This window comes from Nestor notabilis, unplaced genomic scaffold (assembly GCF_000696875.1).
Source record: "Nestor notabilis isolate BGI_N333 unplaced genomic scaffold, ASM69687v1 scaffold21175, whole genome shotgun sequence".
NCBI classification, from domain to species: domain Eukaryota; kingdom Metazoa; phylum Chordata; class Aves; order Psittaciformes; family Psittacidae; genus Nestor; species Nestor notabilis.
Genome location: NW_009929134.1, coordinates 26,843 through 50,525, shown reverse-complemented (window position 1 = coordinate 50,525; position 23,683 = coordinate 26,843). Strand labels below are relative to the sequence as shown.

General features: G+C 42.9%; 1 protein-coding gene across 1 annotated transcript in view; it reads left to right on the top strand.

Moving 5' to 3' along the window:
• CC2D1B (coiled-coil and C2 domain containing 1B) overlaps window positions 1–21,720 on the top strand; it is a 32,155-nt gene extending 10,435 nt beyond the window's left edge. The window contains exons 6-24 of the mRNA XM_010014854.1: window positions 1,272–1,545; window positions 2,036–2,160; window positions 2,300–2,375; window positions 3,511–3,621; window positions 3,952–4,082; window positions 4,440–4,512; window positions 6,615–6,727; window positions 7,536–7,728; window positions 9,905–10,077; window positions 10,727–10,852; window positions 11,387–11,445; window positions 11,702–11,818; window positions 12,309–12,382; window positions 13,021–13,079; window positions 14,583–14,634; window positions 16,010–16,109; window positions 19,096–19,186; window positions 19,871–20,001; window positions 21,420–21,720. Coding sequence (XP_010013156.1) covers window positions 1,272–1,545; window positions 2,036–2,160; window positions 2,300–2,375; window positions 3,511–3,621; window positions 3,952–4,082; window positions 4,440–4,512; window positions 6,615–6,727; window positions 7,536–7,728; window positions 9,905–10,077; window positions 10,727–10,852; window positions 11,387–11,445; window positions 11,702–11,818; window positions 12,309–12,382; window positions 13,021–13,079; window positions 14,583–14,634; window positions 16,010–16,109; window positions 19,096–19,186; window positions 19,871–19,990 — 2,067 coding nt within the window. The 3' untranslated portion in view covers window positions 19,991–20,001; window positions 21,420–21,720. The remainder of the gene's footprint in view (window positions 1–1,271; window positions 1,546–2,035; window positions 2,161–2,299; window positions 2,376–3,510; window positions 3,622–3,951; window positions 4,083–4,439; window positions 4,513–6,614; window positions 6,728–7,535; window positions 7,729–9,904; window positions 10,078–10,726; window positions 10,853–11,386; window positions 11,446–11,701; window positions 11,819–12,308; window positions 12,383–13,020; window positions 13,080–14,582; window positions 14,635–16,009; window positions 16,110–19,095; window positions 19,187–19,870; window positions 20,002–21,419) is intronic.
• Window positions 21,721–23,683: the final 1,963 nt, after the last annotated feature.

Sequence of the window (23,683 nt, the reverse complement as noted above, 5' to 3'; positions counted from 1 at the left end):
CTGTCCACTGAGGGAAGAATGTAATGTCTCACTGGCTACCAGGGTACAAAGGGAACAACTGAAGTCAAACCCAGGGGAGGAAATGCACAAGAAAGAAGATGTCTGTATGTGTCCTCTGCCTGCTAGCTCTGAAAGGAATGTACATTAAACTACCTGACCTTTCAGAGAGCAAGATGGGCAAAGCATCTTATTTCATTCAGCGACGAAGCTTAGTGCACTGTTTGCCACTTCCTTTATTTTTCAAGGTAGGGAGTTGCTCTGTGTCTAAGCAGTGTAACTAAGGATAATAGAGTAGATGTCACTTCACAGCTCACAGTTCCTTAATTAGCAAAATGACATGGCAACAAAAGGTGTCCTTAGTTCTTGGAACTGTGAAGTTTAATCTCAGTGTTTAATTCCATTTCCCTTCAGTCTGTCATCCCACATGTGGAGGAGAGAGGCCTGTGTGTGGGTTGCTGTACTGGTCTGAACCCCTGTCTTGCATGCTGTCGGTCCCTGTATCTCTGTTGCTTAATAGGTCAAACAATGTCATGGCTAGCCAAAAATAGCAGCAATTCTAGCACTGATGAGATTATTTTGTTGTCTTTCTGTGGTTCTATTTTGGTTTCTGTCGAAGATGAAAGAAGTAAAACTTCGGTTTTGGCTTAAAGTGCATGATGGTCTTTGTCTGAACCTTAAATTTAAAAGAAAACAAAACAACATAGTGAGGAAGGTTATATTTGTGCTGGAGGAAGGGGTTTGAAAGAGTGAGCAGCAATTAACCCATGTTACATATGGTGAGAGCTGCTTGCCCTAGGTTACCAGCTGAAGCTCCATTTCCTTTGTTAGTATTTAATGGCTTTTCTCATTGCATTAAGCAGGTATGCAGGCTCCTTCCTTCCCTGAATCCACGTAGGCAGTGGCATTTCAGAGTAGTGTATTTTATTTTGAAGACACAAAATCCATCTGCAGGTAGTATAAATGGCTTCCTTGGTGACTCTCTGTGACAAAGCTGAGTGGGCCACATCAGTTATCCAACAATTCTGGGTATTGAGGTACTTGTAATTATGCAGTTTGGCTAACAAGTCCTTTGCATTGTGTTAATTGGACAGCTTTCACTAGCACTGAAGTTGGCCTTGCAGGGAAGTAGAGAGCTAACGGGCAGCAGCCTGTAGTGATGTGTGTAATAGATCTCATCAGGTGTAAGGGAATGAACTTGTGTTTTAATGATTTTATGCTAGTAACATGTTTGATGAAAATGCCTATTGACTTTGCTGTTCCATCTCTGCCAGACACTAGAAACCATGCTGGCTGCAGTGAAGAAAGGCAAAAAAATCAATGAGGAAGAAATGCCACCTCCTGTTGCAACAGGAAAGAGTTCTTCTCACTTACCCCAAGCCACGGGAGTGGAGCTAGAGAATGCAGGAGATTCAGTCAGTGACCTACCAGAGAATAAAGCTGAGTCTGCTGCAGATGATGAGCAGAAGACCCCTCATGAGACAGTGCAACATATGGAATCAGAGTCTCTACAGGGTCATGATGCTTCTACTCCTACTGCGGAAACAGGTACCCTGATCTGAGGGGATAAGCAGTTGCAACAGTAATTTAATGCTACATTTTTCTTGATATTTGTATTATGCAGCAAAGCACTTTGTTGGAGCTTCCTTGCTGAATGTTTCAGATAGAGTTGTCAGTCGGATGCTGAATTTCTGGCAGTGGAATCAGTTATTATTATAGAGCTCTTATATGCACTGTATCACTTTCAGTGATACTATTATCTTTAACTTTTCCTTCTCCTTCAGTATCGTCACATGTGGAATTCCAAGATTTAAAGGGTTTTATGATACTGACTTAAAAGACTTTTTTCAATTGGGAAAAGTGGGGTTATGATATCTGGTAGGACTTCTGGAGGCTGGTGGGAAAAGGACTTACGTAAGATGTCTATGTGGTTCAAAGCAAAGGAGGACAAATGCAGGTTTGCATAGGTGGACACAGCAGTGGAGGCATATCTTGCAGGCTCTGTGTAAGTCTCACATGCTCTGTTTCATTCTCACAGATCTCCAGAAGAGCAGCACACGAGCAATACTACTTATGAGGCAGAAGGAGTATAAACTAGCTGCTCTGAAAGCCAAGCAGCAAGGGGACCTGGAGAAAGCAAAGGAATACATGAAGGCAGGCAAGGTATGCACACAAGACATCGTGAATGCTAAACATACCCTGTGCTCTACCGACATGCATTGAGTGTCAAATATTTATTGTGGCAGCTAGCAAGACTTGGACATACTAGAATAAAGCCTCTGTTTTGTTTTTTCTGTATTAGAAATTTAATGTGGTCTTGGAAGCTTTGGACAGTGGGCAGCCAATAGACCTTGAGAATATGCCTCCCTCTCCTCAGGGTAAGACTAGACTTACAGAAACCCTTTTAGAAGTCTCTCTGTGTTATAATGGAATGATTCTGTATTTGATTGCAAAACTGTAAGAAGAATTGAAGATCACTGAGGTCTGAGATTTACTGCATAATCAAATTCTAATCAAAACCAAAGAAGAAATAGGAGTTGTTATTTATATTGAAGTTACTCTCTCTGAATTACAAGTTCAGATAGGTAGTGATAACTAATATTCCTGGGTTTAGAGCTTTATATAATAGATAGTATTTGCAGGTGGAAGGGAAAGAAGAGTAATGGCACATCCTTAAAGTTTACTGTGATATTTGATGGTGTTGTGGGGTATCAACCGAAGTTCATAATGTTCAGATTAAGAGATTAACAAAGAGGTTGCAGTGCAGTAAAGTCTAATTTTTAAAGTAAGTTACCAATTTTAAAGATAATTCTATCTTTTTAAGAGAGGGGTTCTTTAAACCAGGTCTGTATTGACACCAACATTTAATATTTGGTCAGTTGAACTTAGTGTTTTAAACCATTTACTTTAGTAAATTATTCTATTCTAAGATATTAAATGATATATTACCTCATGAAATCACTCAATTTATGACTCCTTAAGTTATAAACTGATCACAAAGTGGCATTAGAGGGAAAATTCACTCATGACACAATCTTGCATTAAAAAGTGCAAGATTTTTGCAGTGTAGTTTTCTGAAGTAACCACTGCTACACAGTGCCAGAAACTTGGGTGTCTGAATGGATGGTGTTACTTGCTTTCCTTTTTCAGCACATCTTTTGTTACTAGGATATTTTAGTCAGTTAGCAATCTTGTGCACTCCTTCCATCTGCCAAGATACCAAATTGTATTTTTGGGAGAGAATTCTTAGAATACTTGAAGTGGTTGTACTTTTTTTTTCTCTTTTCCCTCAAGCAGCACTAACCTAAATTAAATCAGCATTTGAGATTTCCTATTATGAAGCATTTTCTCTGGATGATGGGATCTTTAGACTTATCTAGCCATGCAGATACTGTTTTGAAGCCAAAAAGCTTTCAAGAAGATGATGTGATCACATTGATGGTTTTCAGAGTAACATGGGTTGACTTGCTGTTTATGGAAGAGGTGAAACTTCCTGCTTTCCTTGCTTTGCAGATCTTGAGAGCCTAGGAAATGTACTAAGTACATCCAAGCAAAAGGTACCAGCTCCAACGGGAAGTTCCCAGGATCTTAAAACACCTGAACCTCTCACCCGAGAAGCTTCAGGTAGGACTTTTGGATTTCTCTTGCAAGCCATAGAAATAGCACAATTGAAAAGCACTTTAAGGCCTGCCCTATCCCACTGAACTGTGGCAGGACTGAGTAAACCTAGCTAATGCTCCTGAGTAGTGTTTGCTGCTGATCCCATCTCTACTTCTGTTCTGGATCAGTAATGGAAGTAAAAGTTAATAAACTTTCTTTAGAAGAATTGTATTCATAGTGAGACTTTCCAATGATGATTTTGTCTCTGCAGAAGGTAAGGAAGGGGAGGAAAAAAGCAGCTCATATGTTTTGAATCCAAATCACATGGCATTTCTTTGTCTGTCTTATTTCAAGCTTCCCTGCAGCAGCCAAAAACAGTGCTGGAAGCATTGCAGCAGAGGCTTGAGAAGTACAAGTCAGCAGCAGCACAGGCTAAAGCAAGTGGGGATGACCGGAAAGGCAGGATGCACGAGAGGATAGCCAAGGTAAAATCAAAGTGTGGCAACCTGCTTGCATCCAGCAAAGCCATTTAAGTTAGTTCTATGCTTACATCCAGAAAAACATTTGAGTTGGTTCTCTGCTTGGATCCAGCAAAGTCATTTGAGTTAGTTCTCTTGCTGAAGGCTTTTTCAAGACTGAAATAATTTGTGTATTGTTCTTCTGTTTGCAAAGAGCTCCAGCAGGAAAGCTGTAAAGCATTCAGAGGGAAGAAGAAATGGAGACAATGCACATATTATAGTAAAATACTGTGTATTCTGCAATATTTATGCTAGCTAAGTTCAGATGATTGCTAGTTTATAGCCAACTCTATTTTATGTCTTACTGAGTGCCTTTGATTACAGCAATACCAGGATGCCATAAGAGCCCATAAAGCAGGGAGAAAAGTGAATTTTTCTGAGCTACCTGTTCCTCCTGGTGAGTGTGAATATAAAATGTTCTCATACCATTTTCTGTATATTTACTGGGCCCTGAAGGAGATGTGCAGATAGATACCCCCTCCTCATCCTGTGGAACAGCTCCTCCTATTTCTCAGTGAGTAGGCTGGCCTTGTTGTTTGATGGTATTGTGATACTGGTTATTAATACGCTCCCAGATGTTCACACTGGTGAATATTCCTGACTGTCGACTGCCTATTTGACAATATCAGAACTTAAAGCTGGTGCTGTTTGAAAAGTTAAACCATGGGCAGGTGCTGAAAATGTTGCCTGTTTGTCCTTTGTGCCAGCCCTCCTAGAGAAAAGAGTGAATTTGGGAGGTATTGGCTTTTTAGTTTACTGGAAGGAGATTTTTGGCCCCATTTTATTGATTCCCACCAGGAGTCTTAGAACTCTGTATCTAATTAATCATTTTCTTACAACACCTGGTGAATCAGATCTGTAATTCAGCTCTCATGGCCAGTAGAAGTAGTATACAGAGATGAAGCAAATCATGCCTGTGCTCACACTGAGACACTGACATAGGCAGAAACTGAAGCTGCTTCTTGAGACTCTGTGTGCCTTTTTTTATCTTCTTCAGAATACACACAGTGCTGTGTCTAAAAGGTTGGGCAAGGTCGTCTATGAATGTTCCACCTCTGATTTGCATGATACTGTTTCTCCCCTAGGAAGCATCATTCCTTTTATCTTGTGCCTGATGTGTTCTTCTGAACAGATACACTTAGCACTGCAAAGAGGTGCCTAGGGTTTTACTTTAGGAAAAGGACAGGGACTTTGTGGCTTTTCTGTCTTTGTCAAATGTGGCAGTGGCAAGCACTGTAGTAGTAGTACAGTAGGCAGTGCCAGCTCTGTCAGGTCCACGTACTGCTGTGGAGGTTCCCTGCTTTGAAGCTGTTCCTGAAAAGCTCAAAGGTTGGACCAAATGATCCTTGAGGTCTTTTCCAACCTAGTAGTCTGTGATTCTATGTAAAGCAGTTTAGTATGGTTCTATGACAAGCAGTTTAGCACCCCTAGTTCTAGAAGGTGATCCATTTCTTGGTAAATCTCAGTAAGAATGAGGTACTCCATATTTACACTTCTGAAAATATGGTTAACTCCTCGATTTCCTTACACATTAGCTACATGTTTTTCAGCCATCATTTAGAGACCATATGATTTAGATTGAAGACAACCATCAGGCAGTCACTGGGACCAGCAATGAGATTCATTGCATCTGGATGATGATAAGAACCAGCCTTGACCTCCTTAGAGACAGAAACGCTGCTGAGTAATGGATCAAACTGGGGGCAGCAGCACAGGGTTCTGCCTGGCTATGCACCTTGAAACGTGTTTGTTCCCATCTCTAGGTTTACAAGCAGTTTAGTTACTATTTCTTGGCACCTCTAATAAGACTGGCAACAAGAATACTTGCTACATATTAATAAGATAAATCTTGTTAACAGACATATTACAGTAGCTGCTCTGAGTCTCCGTTATTCAAAGCTGACACTGAAGTGGTAGTGTGGAAGTGAGAGTTTATTTTCCATCCTCAAGCTTTCCCCCCATCCGTAAAAGGATAATAAAACCAAAAATTGTATTGTTTTTCATATACTTTACATTAAACTACTGTGATTCTGCTTTACTTTGCAACATCTGCATTGCCATAGGTTTTCAGCAGAGGCTTTTGGTGTGTTATCCAGATGTTAGTGATGTGTTGTTTTATTACTGTATGGGATAGCACTGATATTCTGCTGGACTGTGTACCAATAAGGTGAGGCAGCAGTGAGAGGGGAAAAGCTAGCAACAACTTGTACAATCCACTGTCATTTGTGCAAAGGAGACTAAATTCTTTGCTGGTTCTGGGAGCATCTCTTTTGACTAAAATCTTGAGGTTGTGAGGTCGCAGTTGCTCAACTTAGAAAACTGCTCTGTTACTATATCATCCCTTTAAGCCTGGATATCTGTGAGAGGTTATGCTGAATTCTGCAATAAATTAGGTAATAGACACTTGGATAGAAATAGTGTTACAAAAAGAAGAAATATGGAAGACAGAACAGAGGTCTCATGCAAGTCTTTATACTTCTGTATTCCTTTCCTCCACAGGATTTCCCCCTCTTCCTGGTATTGCAGCAACGGATGGTGACAGCTCAATAGCTGCTGTTCTGGAAAGTGCCGGCAAGCTGGCAAACATGGAGGAGAATGATGATGAGGAGGAGGTTGGTATTTCGTAGTAGGATGAGTAAAAGTTAAAATGCTGTCTCCTGTGATATGCAGAGATGAGGCCATTGGATTTCCAGTTAAGGAAAGGTACTGAGATGAAGTACGTTTCCCAGAAGTCTGAAGAGTACGGGATCTCAGTAGTAATTTCAGTTTGCATTATAGTGGAGGAGAGAGATGAGATGTTATTAGAGTCAATACCTACAGAGTCTGTGAGTCCAGAGTTTGGCTCTTTCATAACTGTCTTACGTGGGTTTATTTTCAAAGGAAACACTTCAGATCCTGGTCACCCCTTTACATTGTTCTAGAGTACTTAAATCTGTATTTTCATCCTGCATCCCGGTAGCTCCTCTGTTTGTGCTTTCCCAGGATTTCCAACACTTACTGCTCTTTGTCAGGCAGCACCAGCTTTTAGACTTTGATTTGATTTCTTTCTCTCCTTGGATTTGGTTGCTGTTTGACTGTGCTTTCAACTGGAGTAGCTTTTACTGGAGAGGATTCCTGGATTATGGTTTTTTTGTGTGCATCTCCTTTTTTTTTTTTGGAATTAGTATCTTATTGAGCATTCCTTTTTTTCCCTTCTATAGAGGAGGTTTGACACTTGCATAGGTCAACTACCCACTGGTGTGGCATGGCTCATAAACCTTCAGAAGTTAAAATTTGCTGTCTGGAATGTTATGCTTCCCTCAAAAGTCATATCAGGCGGCCAGTAGAGTGATAACCGTGATTGTTGATGCTTGAGATGCTGTCCTCAACTCTGGAAGAGGTTTTCATGTATATAATAAGAAATTCTCTTTGTTATGTTAGACTGAACCTCTGGCACAGGCCCCCGTTGCCAAGAAGCCTGCCCAGCTGCCCGGGAAGCCGACTCAAGTTGTTAAGCCAATTACAGTGCCATCTGCTGTAGCCAGGGAGGAGAGCTCTCCTGAGCATGTGAAACGAGCTTCATCACCCTCCACCCTGCATAAAACAGAGTCAATGGATCATCTGCCCCCAGCTGGTAAGGCGCAGGGATCATCATTCCCAGTGATCCATGTGCAAGTTGTTTGCACTAGTTTAGTTTAATACCTTGGTAAAGACTTCATTATATTTTAGATACGAGCCTGTGAATACGTGGCATAGATGTCCTGTGATAGTATATGTGTCTGCTGGAGGGCAGATCCAGACCAGCCATGCAGCTTTATTTCACAGAGGCAGCATGTGTTATTATAAGGGTGGTGATTGGGGTTCTAATTAATTTTGATGTTACGAATGTATCAATTCATGATGTTTAACTCAGCTTACAGTTGAACTCTATGTGTACTCTCATTAAAGTGGACAGCTTGCCAGTGCGCATTATTCATTGATCTAATGCACCTTTTACATCAAACAGTGGTTTTTACCTAGTGCTTTATCCAGGGATCTCGAACTGATACATGGGCAGTAGTTCCTCAGTCACTAGTCCTCCTGTTGCTAAGGTCACTGAACAGTCTGTACAAGATTAATTGTACAGATAGTCAAGGACAGCCACCTCCTCATGGTGTGATTTGGGCACACACCAGCGGTGTTCAGGCTCTCACTGATTCTGTTGTTTGCCTTGACTGTAATCCCATCCTCCTTCCATTCTGCCCTGGGTAGTTCCCTCAGGACAAAGCAGAACTGCCTAGTTGGCTGATGCAGGGTCTTTTACAGACTGAAAGCATTTCACGCTGCCACCATGATTAGCTCAAGTCTTCTCTCTAGAAAAATTACACTACGTGTTTTATACACTAAAACTTAGTAGTTGTCCATTTTGGCTTTGAAAATCTGTGAATCCTCAGGAGTTCGGGGGTTTGGAATTTTTGCTGACATACTAATCTTCTGAGTGAATTGCTCTCAACTTACACTGTGAAGGAATTGGTAGTATCTGGTCTCTGTTATTACATTAATCTCTCCTGGGTATTTCAGGTATTTTAAAAGAAGACCAATAGGTGCAACAGGCACCTGGGCAGATTCATACTGACATGATTTTCACAACAAAATGTCAGTACTTCACTAATGTAGAGCTGTATTTCACTAGCCAAAGTGCATTCTGTGATCCAGATGTTACCTCCTGCCCTCCAGAATTACAAAATGCAGCTTACAGCTGTTAAATCAACTGTAACAAAACTGTCTTGTTGGAGGGCACAAGGCATAGGGAGGTGTGGGAGTGGAGCAGTTGCACTTAAGGCCTCTACCAGGAAAGTCAAGGAGCCAGGATCAGTTGGATTAGTGGCTTTGCTCAGTCTGTTCTCCACATACTACCTTTGGAATACCTGTGTTCTGTGTCTCAGCCTCACAGAGCACACTATGGGTTTTGTCTCAGTGGAATCTGGGCCAGCTACCTTGGCTAATTCATTTGGGTTTGGCTGATTGGGCATATTGCTCACACCAGCAGGACAGTGGCTCTTTTGTGAGGATGGGAATAAGTTGACTGTCATCTGCCAGCAGTGGACATAGTGTGAGAGTCATTGGTGTATGTGTTTGCTGAGACAGGCACCTCTTGCAAGTGCTGCTTAGCTTGTGTAATCACGAGTAGAGTGCAGTGGTGAATACAATTTGAGTATCTTTGAAAATGGCTCATGCTGTACCATTTTCTAAGTGAGATATAAGAAGGGGCAGCATGCACTCACGTGGTACAATGTAAAGCAATCTCTCCTGACTTGCACAGTTGTCCTTATATTATGGGAAGGAAAGAGGAGACCAAAGCATGCATAAGAAACAAAGATGGCAAGGAAGCACAAGTAAGAAGAGGTGATATGTTTGAATATGCCTGCACATTGGTTCATCTTTGTCTTTTTCCTGACAGTTCAGGGTAGAGGCAAGAAATGAGTACAGAAGATGCTCATATTTGCTGTCCTTCAGAAGTTAACATGTCAAGCTGAAAGTTTGAATTCAGCTTCTGCTTTGGATCTGCAAATAAGGGGCTGTAATCACTATTGTGACACTTGTGAAGCACTGTGAGGTTTTGATGAAGGATGCCATGATAGAAGGAAGTTTGGTTCTTTTTCTGGTACTTGAAACTGGCCAAGAAATGATTAAGTGCAGTAAGGAAATGGCCTTATTTGATAGCTGTACTTTTGCTGACCCTTTTGTGGCTATAAATGGAATGTGATAAACCTGTTGCAGGGGCATGGCAGAGTCAGATGAATGAAGGTTTTTATTCAACTGTTTTTCAGTTAGGGAACAGCTGGAATTTCTGGAGAACAGAAAGAAGCAGTACATAAAGGCAGCCATCAAGGCAAAGAAGGAAAATAACCTTGAACAGGCAAAGATGTATCTCAGGACAGCAAAGAGCTTTGATGTAAAGATTGAGCAAGCAAAATGTGGCAAACCTGTTGATATTTCCAAGGTTAGTAGGACTCTTAGTATCTTGCTTTGTTTCATATTCTTGGACATCTAAGTGCTTACTTCAAACAGTGAATGATTTAAAAAGTATTTCTTGACACAAGTTAGTTTGCTCAAGTGATAAATCTGGACACTGAGCTCTGAAATCTCCCTGTATTTTTGGCTTAGTTTTCATTTCGTTTCCTCTACTGCTCCTCAAGAATTCCAGCTTTTGAGAACATTTAGTCTCCATGAACCATTTCCTCCTTGATTTACAATGGCATACCTAAACCATGCAGCTTGGAAGTGTCCCCTGGGGTTAGGCTGTGAGTACATCTCTTAGCTGTGCCCTGGCTCCATTCTGGGATGAGGATCAGGTGCATGTGATGGAGCGATGCCCTGGTTTCTCTTGGTATTTGGCAAGATGGGAGACTAAACTACACTGTGATAGCTCTCCTGACCTGAATAATCAGGCCTGTAAGACACTTTGCAGGGTTTTATGACTTAGGCAGTTGTTGGGCAGTGGTGCAAGTATTGGTTGGGTTGGAATTGCCTTGAGAAGAAAAGCAACCCATCTCCCTTCACTGATCTTTCCATACATTCTGGCTGCTTTTTGTCTACTTCATTTTTTTTCCCCTATGAGGTCTCTGACATGTGGTGTTCTTATATTGCAGCTGCCATCACCCCCTACGGATGATGAGGGTGATTTTATCTTCATACACCATGAAGATGTCAGACTGTCTCAGAAAGCAGATGAAGTGTATGCGCAGCTCATAAAACTGCTGAAGGACCAACACGAGGTGACCAATTTATCTTTCTTAGTAATGCTTTGGGTGTTGTTATTTTAACATCTCTCTGGGTTTTATTACTATTATCATCCCATCATTGTTTCTGTGGGGTCTTTTGGTTTTCTTTTAAATTACTTCTGAGTTTGTGTGTCCTAAAGGGGAACATTTTCAGAGTTAGATTTTTCTACTCGTTGAAGTCAGATGCTGTGCTTGGAGGCTCGGGACTATCCAACTGCCACTATTAACATGAGCACTCCAGTTTGAAAATAGTACCTGAATGATTAAGACCAGCCCTTGACTGAACCTTGTATTTGGAAATCAAATGATTAAAAAGTAATGGGCCAGAACAGCTCAAACAAATGCTGTGCTTAGCTTTGAGCTTGGAGGACTGGAGGGGTTGGGTGGATGGTTTTGGGTGTCATAGGAGAACTCCTGGCGTTTCTTAAATTAGGTCGTCATCACTTCAAAACTCTCTGCCAGTCACGAATCTGTGTGTAAGGATCACTGAGTACAACTGTATTTGTTTGGCTTTGTTTCTGTTGACAGAGGTGTCTGCAGTATTCCAAGCAATTCATGCATCTGGGAAATGTAGCAGAAACGACTCGGTAAGACCCACGGTTAAATCATCCCACAATGTGGCCAGTTCAGGCTTGAGTCTGCCTGACCCTCCTAAAGGTGATGGGGGTTCAGGTTGCTTCTCATTATGTGGAAGGGTCAGTAACTGTGAGGCCTCCTGCATCTCCACGTTGCAGTCAGACCTCTGGTGTGAGGCTCGCTCTGTGGGCTGTATCTGGCAGAATGCTCTGTTTGATGTCCCAGTGTGTCTGTAGCTTTTCCATTGTTTGTTTGCCTTTTCTGTAGGTTTGAGAAGATGGCACAAGGCTGTAAAAAGGACATGGACATCCTGCAGCTTGCACGAGCACAAGGAATGGATCCTCCAAGCCATCACTTTGAGGAAAGAACCTTTAAAATGATAAGGTATGGAAAACCAAAGGGATTTCTCAGGCATGCTGGAATGGATTTCGTGGTTTCTAGATCTTGTTTAGGGAATTCTGGGCTTCAGCAGACCCGGGTGGCACCTAGGGATAGGCTCAGCATTCCTGAAAGGGCATTCTTAACAACTGTAAGTTGTTCTCTAACTTCTCTTCTGGGTTCTTTTGTTTTCAAAACATCTCCAGCTTCATCTCTTATATTCTGCTAGTTCAGCTTCTCTTCCTTCCTCTGTGTTTCTCCCTCAATCCTGTTGCCTTTGGGCTTTGTTCATGGCATTTTCCACTATACTTCAGAGATGTTTTTATCCTGGTTTGTGCTCTTTCCTTGCTCTTTTGGGATCTATGAAGATGATCTGTGTAGGAGTGCACTGTTGGAAGCAGTCCGGCAAATTCCAGTGGTGTCCTGGTGTGGCAGTGGATCAGGTGGTGGTTGGCTACTGAGTTGAACACACGTTTTTGTCTTTCTTTTTCCACAGGATATTTTCTGAGCTCAACAGCACAGAAATGCACCTTTTCATTGTCAGAGGGATAAACCTACCAGCTCCACCAGGTGAGTGCTTGAAAAAGGGCATGTGGGCTTTTTCCTCTCAGTAGGTAAGGCAAGTAGTGGGGAAAGAGATTTTTTTGCCTTGAAGACCACTTCAGGAGTCAAGACTTCTGTAGCCAGCACTCATTAAACCAACATAATGAGGTTTCAGGCTCAAGCCCCCCAAAACCTTTTAAATGGTATTTAAAAAACCAGACAAACACCCCAGAAGAATAAAGAGAATCTGGGTTCCATCTGGACAGAGGGAAGAACTTTAAATTGTCCTGGGTTTGCTCATAACTGGGTCATAGTTTTAGTTTCATGTTTATCTCCTATTTCATTAAGAGTCCTGCCTTAACTCCACACCACCTTAATGTGTGTTGCCCCTTCAGTTGACAAGAGTTGCTCCTGCCAGCATTCCTGCTTTTAGTCCCTTGTTTCTGGGAGCTTGTAAACCATCTGTGCTAATCTGTCTCAGGACTAACAGCAGCAGTAAGTGAAGTAGATGTTTTCCTTTGAACACCAGCTTTCTATGGATTTTGGTTTCTTAGATTTCAGTTACTACTGAAAGTCAGGTGCTCTTGAGAATCCTGCTCAGCATTACAGGTGCAATGAAAGTACCTGTAGGGGCTGTTTGGACTGGCTGTTGTTGTCTCATTCAGGTGTATCACCGAGAGATTTGGATCCCTTTGTGAAGTTTGAATTTCAGTACCCGAGTGCGGTGAGTGTGTGTCCTGCCTCTGCTGTTCCTCAGCGTGCCCCTTGCCATTGCTGTGTTAGCTTGGGAGGGCTTCAAGGACCAAGTGTAGGTTTGCTTCTCGATAGGGAGAACACTTCCTAACACTTCCAGTTTTAAACCAGAAGCTTTTTGTGAGAAGCAGAACTGCTGAATGCATTTCCTGCACCTTTCTCTTGATGTTCTCCACATCTTACACTGAGCAGTGTGGTGTCTGCTTCAGGCTTGTGTGTTCTCTGGCTGGCTGACCACCAGCTTACTGCTGAACAGCATTCACAGTGCTAAGCTATGCCCACCTTTCCCCTGTGAAGGCGCTGATCAGGCTGTTTCCAGTGTCTGCAAGATGTGTAGAAGTTCATTGCACCAGGGGTGCAAACACACTGGTGACTTCAAACACAAGGGCATGTAGAGTTGTCACTGGGGGAGAGGGGCCACCTTAAATGGGATCTCCCTCTAAGTCCCATTCCTTTAAGAAAACAAGCTTTTAAAGGCATTGCTTTTGGACATCTCTTATAGGAATGGATTGCAAAGCTTAATCTTTGTCATCAAATAAATACATGTGACTCCTGGTGATTTAATTAGCAAATATGTATGTTCATATCTGGAGCAAGGACTTAGGCCGTACAAGTTTCTTGACCCTGTGAGAATGCAGAGCCTAGATTTTTACCTCCTAATAAAATCTGCAGCAATTCCACTAAATTAAACTAATTTTCTTGTGAGAAATTGGTGATGATCAGATCAGGTTTGTGTTTAGGTTTGAGTTACCTGAGGCCTTAATGGAGGATTTCCCCCCATGAGGGTGGCTAAAAACCAGAATGGGTCTGTAGGAATAATTTTCCAAGGAATAAGTAAGACTCAGCATAGCTGCTTTTAATCTGTTTGTGTTAAAGAAAAGCAGGGTCTCTACTGCTTAACCAACAGCCAATCCACCACCTTTCTCCTTCATAGCTGGGATCAGCTTTGCAAAGTAGCTGCCGTAATTAGGTCACATTGTCCTTGTTCAGTCACCAGAGATTCAGTTTGTTCTCCACTTTAGGTTAAAAGTTAATTCATTTTGGTGGCAGATTGATTGTCAGGCAAAATAATAGTAGGGCAATTCCCTGACTGATTTGTGATGAATTCCTTGTGTAGCTTATTATTTCAACTAATGCAGAAGGAACAGAATTACTGTGTTGTGGAACGTGTGCAGTTTATCATGTAGTTTAACAGCCACAGTCAGTAACTCTGTGATGATTGGATTGAATTGAGTGTGACCATATAGCTTATCTGTGGCTCTTACATTTAATGTAATGTTTTGGCTTATTCTTTATCTTGTTACCACAATGAAATCCAAGTACTTCAGTCTTGAATGTACCGTGGCTGCTCTTACCATTCTCATAACCTCATGTTTCCTGTGTAGGTGTAAAAAGCTGCTAATAAAAATGGTTATTACTCTCTATTTTGAAATAGTATCTGATGGTTTATGTAATGTGTGTCTTTTTTTGATAGGAGCAACCTCAGAAGAGTAAAACACCTGTAATAAACAATAACAATTCTCCAGGTTAGTACTTCTTCTGGGACAGAGGGAGAAACATTGCACCTTAGGGACCATGGGAGAGTAGAGGCTAGTCCCATAGGGTGAACCAGGCCAGAGGGCCTTCTTTCTTATGAAAGACCTTGTTGTATGGTAAAGTCCAGGTGTGATGGCAATTTCTTCACCTTCATCCCAATATTGGTGGTAGTTAGTGTGGTATAGACCAGTGAAATCATCTAGTTACCAGTTGTGCTCCAGCTGTTGCCATCAGCCCTGCTGATAGATGGGTCAGATAAATAACTTTTCTTTATTAAGTAAGTTAAATCGTTAACTTTTAATATCTCCATGGATCAGATCGTTTTTCAGTCAGATTTTGTGTCCTGGGAGATTAGCAAAAATCATGGCAGAACTGGCAATCAGCTGCCACTTCTAAACCTGACAAAGCAGCATTGCAGAAGTAGATCTTATAGTGGTTTTTTAAAGACAATGTGTCTTAAACCCAGCTAAAATCCCTTCTTTGTACCTTTTGAAAAATACCCCTTTGTACCTAACCATTGACTACCTGTATTAGACCCATCATGTGTTTTAGAATTAATCCTCTCATACTCTGAGTTTGGTTTATTGCTCTATATTTTTTCCCCAATTCTTGCAGTAAGCAGCCATCTAGTTTCAGAACAACTGAATTCAGTCTCCAAATTGTGGATTTCTCTCAAATTAGATCATATAGAAATATACATTTATATCTTTTGAGTTTGTATATGTTTTCTTAACATATATATATGTTAAGAGTAAAAGTCCTGAAGCTCTGATACCAAGAGCTGTGTTCCAAGTCTTCCAATAACTTGATCTCAGCTTGCTGAGCAGCCACTTAGCTGTAGTGGTTTGGGTTTCAAGACTGACAAGCAGAGACAAGTGTTCCTGTGTAGTACAGCAGATAAGTCTTTGAACATTAGTTTTGCAGTGTTGTGAGACATTGTGATAAACAGGTACCCTGTGGATAGTTCTTGTTATGCTCTTTAAAGAAGCTGGTGTTAAATCATTGTTAACTGCAGTATCAAAACAGCCCTTCCCAGTCATTCCAACCTTCCTGTGCTGTTTCCTTATTATTTTGTAGCTTTTTCTTAGCCACGGACAATCTGTTTCTTGCTGAAAGACCTTGATTCTCCAGTTTTGGCTCTCCAGTCATTTGCTGTCACCTCATGATTTGGTGTTTCTGCAGTTTGGTTTCCATCCCTGTAAAGTGATGCCTTGTTAATGACTGAAATAACTTCCTGAGGATAAGGTTCATGGGGATGTGAAGTGTTCCATAAACAGACCAAACTGAGATAAACAGGGGTCTGAGTACATGCCTGTAATAGAGCATCACATGTTTTACTTTCATTTCTCTGTATCCTCACTGCAGAATACAACCAGTTGTTTAAGCTGAACATCAACCGAAATCACCGAGGTTTCCGACGAGCAATTCGCTCCAAAGGAATTAAATTTGAAGTATTTCATAAAGGGTAAGTCCACAGTTTGCTGCCCCTCATTGCCTCTCTGGAGACAGTTGAGGAGACCGAAGTAGCTGAAATTGATGAAGCCCAATCTTTAAGCTAGCAGTAAAATGTTATCTGGTTCTTGTGTCGGAGAACTCCTTTCAAAACATGTCTGAGCTCTGTATCTTCCCTTGTGGGGGTGAAGAAAAGGCAGAAGTTCAGTGAAGTTGATTCATAACTGTCAGATCAGTTGAGGGTTAGTGTGGCAAGAGGGATTGATGAGACTGAGCACATAATGGTTCGGCTTCAGATTGTTCTGATTCTTACCCAGTTTGGTTTATCATCAGGACTAGATTTGTATGTTACAGGGGTCCAGGTCTGCCATTTGCATCTCTGTTGAAGCAGAAGCTGATTGTCTTACTCTTTCTCTGCCCATCCTCACTGCTCCACTGCTCTGCTCAAGGTGTCATCGTCACAGATCCGGCCTCTTACGCACGGAACTGTTCAGTGCTTACATTTGTTTCAGACCTTTTTCCCGATCTTTTGCATATCATTGTACGTGTGGGGCACATCCTGTTCTCTGACCAGCTGGAACCGTGCTTGGTTTTAATGTCTAAGCTCAGGCTCAAGTTCACCCACTGGGAAACTCTCTGGTGATCCAGGAGTTGGACGCCAGCTCCACATTGTCCATTGGAGCCTTTTTAGAAGATTAGCAAGAACATCTCTGCAGGTTGGCTCTTTTCTAGTTCTGAGAGATGTTTTTCTGTTCTTAGAACAGGAATTTATCAAGTTAAAGATGTGCTTGTTGCTGGTTTGGGGTGGAGGGGTGGCATTTTCCCTGAGCAGATAGCAACAGGGAATGAGGAAGAGAAGAAAGGCCCACTGAGCACCTTCCCTTGGCTGTCCTCTCAGGAGAAAAGAGAGGATTAAGCGATGCAGGCTCTCTTCTAAAGACTTCCTGCTCCCTGCCTGTCTTTAAGGCTATAAATGAATAATACTTTCAGAAATGCTTGTAGATTTTGTAGGTTTGGTTTCTCTGGTAGCTCTTTGACCATCTCCCAAGAATTATTTTCTCTCAGTGAGCGAAGGAGACTTGTTTCAGGTCCCGTATATTAAACTTCACTTTAAAAACCACTTTGAAGTAAAAATCCCAGCAGTGATTTCTCCAAAGGAAAACTCTCTCCTTAAACTTCTCTTAAAAGCTTCTGAAGATAAAAGGAGGTTTCCCCTGAGCTGTTTCTGAAGCCATGGCCTGGAGCAAGTTCACATCCTTCACAACCACCCCCCTAGAACTGATGGGGGCTGAACCACTCTTTATTGTGTCTTGAATTATAAAATGGAAAAACGCTTTAAGAACCATTCAGCCAGAAGAATTGCTGATTCCCTGAGTTTATGAACAAGGTGCCAACATACTGCAGTACAGTTATGCAATCCCTCTTCATTTTAAAGTGCTCGTGAAGTCAAGGAAGTGTTCTAGCATGTGAGAGGATAAAGTCTGAACTTCTCCACATGGTTGTGTCTCTAAATGATGTAGTCGTGTATCGATGGAGAATGCAGTCTTGCCTTTGGAGGGCTTTCTGCCAACAGAACTCATAGGGATCATATTTGGGGGCAGCATTATCAGCCCTTGAGGTACTTGTGACATTGCTTTTGCTTTACTGCAGCAGTTTGTGTTGAGGTGGACCAACTAAGAAGCAATCTGACAGCTGAGCTGGAGTCTTTCAAGTCTTCCAGCAACAGGTTCTTGGAAGAGATGTTCTCCCTAACAGTGACTCACTGCATGATTCCGTGCCTTCTGTTGTAGAGGTCTCGGACTCTTGATCCCATCTAGAAGTGCCTGTGCTCCTTGCTGTGAGCTCCCTGCAGCCTGAGCTAATGGTGCCAGACTGTTGTCCCCCTAATCTATAGAGACTCAGGTGCTGTAGGAGCCTTCCTGATGCCATTTCTGATCGCACAAGCCAGAAAGTGAGGTTAAAGTCTGGATGATGGGTTCCTTATAGGGCGGTTGATCTGAGCTCTTTGGAGAGCGTATGAACGGAGCAATCATTGAGGTGGTGGATGTGAAGAAACAACCTTACTGCTTTTCCAGTCAGCTTGGTTTTTTCCTAGAGCATGGCTGGTTGGCTTTACTGCCTCCAGACCATAGATTTTAGTTGTTCATCAAACCTTTGGAGACTTATTCCAAAAGCAGGGGAAATGCTTGGATGCAGGCAAAGAAATCCAGTGGAATGAGTGTGTTTTAGCTGTTCCCTTTTGGAGGAGTTTGTCTGGGTAAGGATTGCACTCTCTCTTAAGGTAAAGATGGATGTCTTGCTGATCTAACTGTTGAGCAGAAGTGGCTGTAGCAGAGAACAGTTGTTTGTTTCTCTTGCAGGATAAAATACTCCATGTTTAATTCCAGCAGACTAGAAAGTCTAAAACGGTGGTTCCTGGTGGTTCAAACCACCAGCATGGAGGTGAATCAGAACAACAGCTGAAATGAAGTGTTCTTAGTTGTTGAAACTGGTTTGCTTTATCAAAAGGAAACAATGATTCATGTGACTTTTTCCTGATCAGTGTTTGCCAAAACCAGCACGTGCCTGTGAAGTGTTTGTTTTGATGAGAGATGCAGCTTCCTTGGGAAGCTTTTCAGCCTGTTCTGTTGAAGAGCCCATTGCAGGAGGTTGCTGTCTGTCCTGGCTGCTAGGCCGTTCTTCCCTCTTGTCCTGTGCGGGGACAGAAGCTGCTGCCATTCCCAGTACTACTTGAGTTGGTTGTTTTTCTTCACCACTGTCCTCATCTTTCACTTGGTTGCAGGAGAATAGTTAAAACATGAGTACTTCGTTTCTTGTCCTTGTAGTTTGATTCACTCAGGGTTTGCCTCTTGTGCCCTGGTTTGTAGGCTTCTAATAGCACGTCTTGACTGGCCTTCCTGGATGCAGTGGTGCAGACAGTGCTGACCTTTGAGCCTGCTTTCTCTCTCATGTTCTGGAAAACCTTACCCACTGAATTAAAGAAGGTTTCTTTGAAACAGGTCCTTTTTCAGAAGTGACAAGCAAGTGGGGACAGCACACTTGAAACTGGAGAAGCTGGAATCAGAATGTGAAGTTAGAGAGATCATCGAGGTATGTTTTGTGGGTGGGGTGTGTTCTCCTGCTTAGTACTTGAATACAAAGGGAAAACAAATATTTGCACTGCATAAATGTGTTCGTGCACAGTCGAGTTTTGTTTAGCTAGTTTGATAAGCAGTGGGCTGCTCTTTGTTCTGTCATCTCTTGAAGCTTGTGTTAGCTTTTACCGTTCATAGAATCACAGAATGGTTTGGGTTGGAAAGGACCTTAAAGCTCAACCATTTCCAAACCCCTGCCAGGGGCAGGGACACCTTCCACTAGAGCAGGTTGCTCCCAACCCCATCTTGGGGACACCTCTCTGCAAATTTGCTGTATCAAGACAGTTTTCTTTGTCAGGACCAGAAATTCAGGTGATGCCCCACAATATTTGTGTTGGTAGCTGACATGACGGGGTCAAGTGAAGACTGCCCCAGTGATACAGAGCTGCTGTAAGATCCAGCAGGAGCTCACTAAGTGGAACCTTAATAAACCCCTGCCTTGGGCTGCAACACAGACGTGCCCAGGACACGCTGCCCTCAGCATGTGGCTGTGACACCTCCCAGCACTGTGGTCACCTGCGGGTTCTCTGTGTCATCCTCTAGTCGTGGGGAGATAAAGTCCATGGTTGCCTGAGGCACCCTGGCTTGACGTTGTCACTCGTGTGTGCACTGACTGCTCTGCTCTTTGTGGTTCTTTCAGATTTTTGATGGCAGAAAGCCCACTGGAGGGAAACTGGAGGTAAAAGTGAGACTCAGGGAGCCCCTCAGTGGACAAGATCTTCAAACAGTTACAGAAAACTGGCTGGTCCTTGAACATTAGTTCTCCCTGAGGTAGGAACGCTGCATCTAACGAGGGGCTGACAGAACTTGACAGGGTACAGAGAAACTCTGCTTGAATAATGTCTTTTGTTGACATTGACCTGATTACATTGCTCTGGCTTTGGGATCGTTTCTCTTTGTAGGGGTGAGTTGACACAGTTTCAGAAATGAGGTTACCCAGTCTCCGATCCGCTTGTGTGTCAAAGATGTTATTTCACAATCACTTGCAACACAGGGAGAGCTGCTAGCATCACCTTTAATTAGAATGGTATTTAGAAAATAAGGTTGTTGAGTCCTTTCTAGGAGAGAGGGTGCTTTCTGTCCATCCCTGTTGTTAGCAAAATCCTTTCAGAGTTGGCAGGGACCTTTCTTTCCCTACCAGAAGCTAGAGAGGGGATTTGTTTGTCCCATGAAAGTCTGTTTGACTTCATCTGAAAGGGAAGCTATTGGAGACAGGCTTTTTTCTGGATACTGGAGACTTCTGGGGATGGAGAAACTGCACAGCTGAATAGAGGTTACCCAAAGAGCTGTGCCTGGTGCCCACTGTGATCAGATACAGAAGAGGAACTGTGAGCTGCCAAAGTGATTGCATACTAAAAGGATGGGAAAGAGGGAGGCTGCTGCTTCTTGCCAGCCTCTACGGAAACTGCTTGGTTTGGCAGCTTGTCTTCCTTTCTCATACTCTGCTGTTCAGGTATCACAAATTCTCCCTTCTTAAAACAAACCCAAAGCAAATTAATGCCCCCAAATTGTGGTGTCTTTTTTTAAGCCATTTGCTACATGAAGTTACTGAAGGATAAACACCAGCAGTGCCCCTGCCTGTGGAGTCTCTAACTCGGCCCACTTCTCAGTATGTGTCTGATGGTTGAAGGAAATTCAGAGTAGTTGGACACAATCACTGAAACCCTGAAACTTCAGGTCCTCACTTCTCCCATGGCCTGTGTTGATAAACCACAGAGGACAGTCGGTTCCCCCTTCAGTATCCTGCAATCATCTGCAGTCATAGAGTGCTCCCCTATGGGCATCAGCTTCACAGCCACATCACCTTTCTGCCACACTTTGCTTCCCAATTGGATTAGGGTTTCCAGACCAAGAGGTCTTGTTTCAGTGCATGAGTCCGAATTTGTAGCACCAAAGGGACTCTTTGCCTGGGGATTTCTGCCTTGCAGCCGAGGAGGTCAGTGAGCTGCCTGTGAGCTTCAGAGTTCTCTGAAGGGACACATTTGATGGCTGTATCTGCAAGACCAAGTGACTGGACACCTAAGCATTTCCAGTCACTAGAGCTTAATAATACTGCTTCATTGATTTTTCTAGTTGACCATCCAGAAAATGAATGTCAGCATTTCACATCTAATGTGACCTTGAGTTGTGAACATTTGGTAAGTGCTGCATCAAGTAATTCTGTTGTTTTTCCCTTGTTTTTTCCCCAGCTCCACTGGCAAGTTAAAAGATGTGGGATGAACGTCTGCAGAGAGATGCTGCTAGCTGCAAGCACCAAAGATGTTAAACGAATGCACTACTGAACCTAATGTCTATTTTGATAACAGCCATAGTGCTTATTAATAACGTCAAGGCAGATGTAAGGCTCTGGGAGTTTGCTGCTGCAGGGGATTGTCACTAGTCTACACAAAATAGACAGAATTGCCTTAACGTGGGACTACTAATGTAGCACCAGGATGAATGTTACACTAACTATGCATAGTGGTGTGGGAAGAGTTTAGCCCCTTCACAATTCCCTGAGGCAGTGCAAGAACTTTTTGGTCAAGTCACAGGTAAGACCTTTACCGGAATTCATTTTTTCCAGTGTTGTGGTACAGCCAACGGTCTGCTACTGCTTCTTCTGTTTTCTTATCGAGACCTCTTTGATTTAGCTCTTTTCATTTCCTAAAATAGAGGAGAGGGAACTCAGGCAGCGGGTCCCTCCGTGTGTGCCACTGCAGCACGAGCTCAGTGGGATGCTGCTGTTGAGGAGGAAGGAATGCCAGGCTCCATAGCAGCAGGTGTTTATAGATGTACATTCTTGTTCTGGCTCCCAGCTGTCTGCCCTGCATGGTCAGTGCAGCCCTGGTACTGTGCCTTCATCCTTTTTCTTTTTAAATGTAAAAAGGAGGGGAAGAGAAAACTAAGTAAGCTCTGACTGTGCTGCTTCCCAAACGTTCCTTGTATTTGTACAGAAATAGGCTTTTACAGTTCTTCCAGGTGCTGGGGAAAACAGCCACTCTTTGTCATGTAGAAAACGGGATTAAGACTATTTTCAGGAATGCTTCTGATCAGCAGCATACAACAAAATGGTACCAAATACGTTTGTGTTTTTAAATCTCTGTGAGCTCAGAGAAAGGACTGATCTCAGAGGAGAGGATGTGCCTGCGCTGGGGGGTCGGAGCCTTTCCTGCACCAGCTCTTTAGGTAGGGCAGGGCATAGCCAGCAGGGTCCAGGCGGGTAAGAGTCAGGCAGCGCTGCCTCTGTCTTCTGAGCAGATGAAGACAATACAGTGTTTAGTTTTTAATTTCAATAAATTTAATATACAAAACTACATGTTGAAAATAAAAATATAATATGCAGTTTTTTGCAGTGTTAACTAACTGAATTTTAAAAGTACAATTCTTTTTTCTCTAAAACAAGTACTCATTTCTTAACAACATGGTATTTAAGGTCATTTCAAAGGCTATGGTTGAAGCAAACATGTCAGTCACCAGTTGATAGTGTTTTGCACAAACATAATCCAAACCTAAAAGACTTCTGGGGCAAAGGAAGAGAAGAGAAATGATTTTTCACCTCTTTTACCGCATTATTAAGCGTAACAATGCAACTCAAGGAACTGGAAAGCTGCTGCTGTGGCAAAGCTGGAGAGCAGGCTCTGGAAGGAAGATGGGTAATTTTAGTTTATGGAGTGCTCTTCCAGGAACCAAACCTTGCCTACACTGTGTAGTGTGTCCCAACGTGTGCAAAACCAGTGTGCAGAGACGAGTTGGGAAGTAACCTCAGTCCTGCTCCGCTGCACAAATCCATACGGAGGGTAGGGATTGTGTGAGTTTGGGCTTTGTCCAGTGTGAAACGTGAAGTGAGCTGCACTGAGCCAGCCACCTCCTCCCCAGCACGGGGTCAGGTCTTGCTCTGATGCCACACTTACCCTTCTAAGTGTAGTAGTAGTAGTAGTGTGCTACCTATTGCTGCCCAGCTTTTGTTTCTGGTGCTGGACCCCAGTTCTTGGGCCACCTTCTCCCACTGCTGGCTGGGGCCAGCTGTCATTTGCCATCCTGGGTTTGCCAGATTGGCTTTGTTTAAAAAGCAGTAGCCATTTATTCACAAGTACATTCTGTACACACACTGTGCTCTATGCATAAACCACACTGCGATGTGGTGTTACCTTTTCCTTTGCCCAGCTAATCCTGTGTAGTGGTTAAAGCATCAGCCTCACAGTAGCCTCACGCTTCCCTTTGTGTATGAACGGGCACCTGCGTTACGCATGTACAGCAAACCCAAAGTAACCCCTGCTGCATCCACCAGAACTGACTGTGAGTAGGGACAGTGCAAGGTCTGAGATCCTGTGTTCACCAGAAATGAGCACCTCTCTTCCCAAATCAACTTTCAGACAGGAGGAGAGACCTTCGTCCCCCTTCCGACAGGGACCCAAACCAGCTGCTCCACATGGCTATGGCTAAACAGACCAAAACACCCAAACCCTTTCTCCTA